This window comes from Antrostomus carolinensis, unplaced genomic scaffold, assembly GCF_000700745.2.
Source record: "Antrostomus carolinensis isolate BGI_N321 unplaced genomic scaffold, ASM70074v2 scaffold21677, whole genome shotgun sequence".
Classification (NCBI taxonomy): domain Eukaryota; kingdom Metazoa; phylum Chordata; class Aves; order Caprimulgiformes; family Caprimulgidae; genus Antrostomus; species Antrostomus carolinensis.
In genome coordinates, this window is record NW_010328315.1 from 1 (window position 1) to 2075 (window position 2075).

Genomic DNA, 2075 nt, shown 5'->3' on the forward strand with positions numbered 1-2075 from the left:
GCACTGGAACAGGCTGCCCAGAAAGGTTGTGAAGTCTCTTTCTCTGGAGATACCCTGGTTGTCATCCTGTGTGACCTGCTCAGGGCAGCAGGGGGGTTGGACTGGATGATCTCCAGAGGTCCCCTCCAACCTCCACCATTTTGTCATTGAGTAGAAGTGTCCCTCTGAGGCTGCAAACTGTGGGTCTCCTTTAGTTCCACACCAGGAATTTGAGCGACTGGCACGCTGCAGAGGTGAGCAGGGTCAGAGCATGCCTGTCCCGGGACCGAAGCTGGTGTGAGCCAGTGGTGCTGCTGGGAGAAGTTGTCCTGGCTGCTTCATCCAGGGCAGGGGTTTGGTCCGGGTTCAAGCTGGTTTTGGCCAGGTTAGTTCATAACCTGGTAACATTTAGACTCACCTCTGTGCCCACACCAGTAAAGCAGCGGAGGGCGGCTTTTGCCACCTTTACACCCACTGTGGTGACAGAGTCTTGGTTTAGTTGGAAGCTTTTTTGGGGTGTTGGGAGCAAAACGAGCTCAGCCACAAAACTCCTGGCTGAGCCTGTTTGTTGCTCAACTCGGAGCCCTGACCAGTGATGCCACTTGAGGAGTTTTAAGCGTTAATTCTTTCAGAGCTTGTGCTGCAAAGATGGGATGGCAGTCCTGAAACTGCTGCCAGGAAAGCAAAGTGATTTTAAAATGACTCCCCAATAGTTGGCTGATCTGAGCAAGAGGTAAAATGGGAGGGCGGTGAAGGAGGAATTTGGAGAGCAGCATGAGCCTTCTGGCCAAGGCTGATTTAGCATCTTGCTGTGAAGATTGTGTGGGGTAAAAGCAAGATTTGGAAGTGGCCTGTGAGAGCTGGGACTTGAGCGCTCACCTGCGCTTTGGGGGAGAAGGAGATGCCAGGTGTGTTTGCCCTCCAGGTTTTTGGGAGGGAGCAGCTCTGTGTTGGTGCTTCATGGTCCTAATGCCAGAGGAGGGTGGATTTTTGTGCTGAATTAATCGGGTAGTGATGGCTTTTGCGTGTGTGTGTGTTAGTCTGTGCTGGGCAAAATATTAGATGCCATCAGTGGTCCTGCACTAGGAGTCTGAGGTTGAGCTCATCTGCTTTAGAGACCTGCCCAGGCAGATGTGTCACCTCTGCGTGGAGATTGTCACAGGGAAACGAATCCTCTGTAGACAGGTTTACCAGTAGCCCAGTGGTGTGGGAGAGAAAGTTGAAGGGGAAAAAAACAGCTGACCTTGTTTGGCCTCTTGGTAGTGAAGCCTGAAGTGTTTTGATGTTGGCTCTAAAAGTTTTTTGATGCTTTATGCCTGAAACTTTTTGATGCAACTTCATGATTCAACCCCTTCATTCTTCTTCAAGGAGAAGGTGGATCTTGGCTGGGGTGAGGGGGTTGCATGTTGCACGGCTCGTGGTTAAAGGGTGAAGTTCTAACCATCGCGAGGGATTCTCACCTTGTGCCCTGACAGAAGTTATTTGGCTTTAAGATCTTGCATATCCCTTCACGTGAATAAGGAGGACCTTCAGACATGCCTGCTGCCTCGAAGAGTTGGTCTCTCCACTTGATGTCAGCTTGACAGGCTCGAGGTGAGACTTAGGTGGGTGTGATGACAGCTGCTGGGTGTCTGTGTTGGCAGGTGAAGGAGCTGGTTCTTGATAACTGCCGTTCAGACGATGGGAAGATCGTCGGTCTCTCTTCAGATTTCGAGAACCTGGAGTTCCTCAGCATGATCAACGTCAACTTGCTGTCTGTCTCCAATCTCCCCAAACTCAACAAGCTCCGGAAGGTGAGTCAGACCTGTGGTCCAATCTCCAGCAGTCCATACTCTGAAACTTCTGCTCTGTCCCTGGTGACAGTTTTTTCCTGTATTTGCCAGAAAAAGACCATTTGATTTTGGTTTTTCCCCCGTAGCCAATGATTGCACGAGTGAGAGGGGTTGGTTTTTAGCACACAACAAAATGCTTTTGAGCTCATTATATGTTTAACATCCTTTCTTGCTTTTGCTGTTGCACTGCTGTCAGAAGCTTCAGTAACATCATCAATATCTTGGATTCTAGAGCGTGTACCCCTGTGTCCTGCAGCACGAAGG

General features: G+C 50.1%; 1 protein-coding gene across 7 annotated transcripts in view; it reads left to right on the forward strand.

The window, feature by feature from the left end:
- Window positions 1-1625: 1625 nt before the first annotated feature.
- Window positions 1626-2075, forward strand: part of LOC104528267 (acidic leucine-rich nuclear phosphoprotein 32 family member B) — a 4330-nt gene continuing 3880 nt past the window's right edge. For 5 of the 7 annotated variants that reach the window (XM_010172216.2, XM_010172220.2, XM_010172218.2 and 2 more), the window contains exon 1: window positions 1626-1772. In XM_010172216.2, coding sequence (XP_010170518.1) covers window positions 1713-1772 — 60 coding nt within the window. In that variant the 5' untranslated portion in view covers window positions 1626-1712. The remainder of the gene's footprint in view (window positions 1773-2075) is intronic. The other 2 variants (XM_010172224.1, XM_010172223.1) reach the window with 1 other exon arrangement.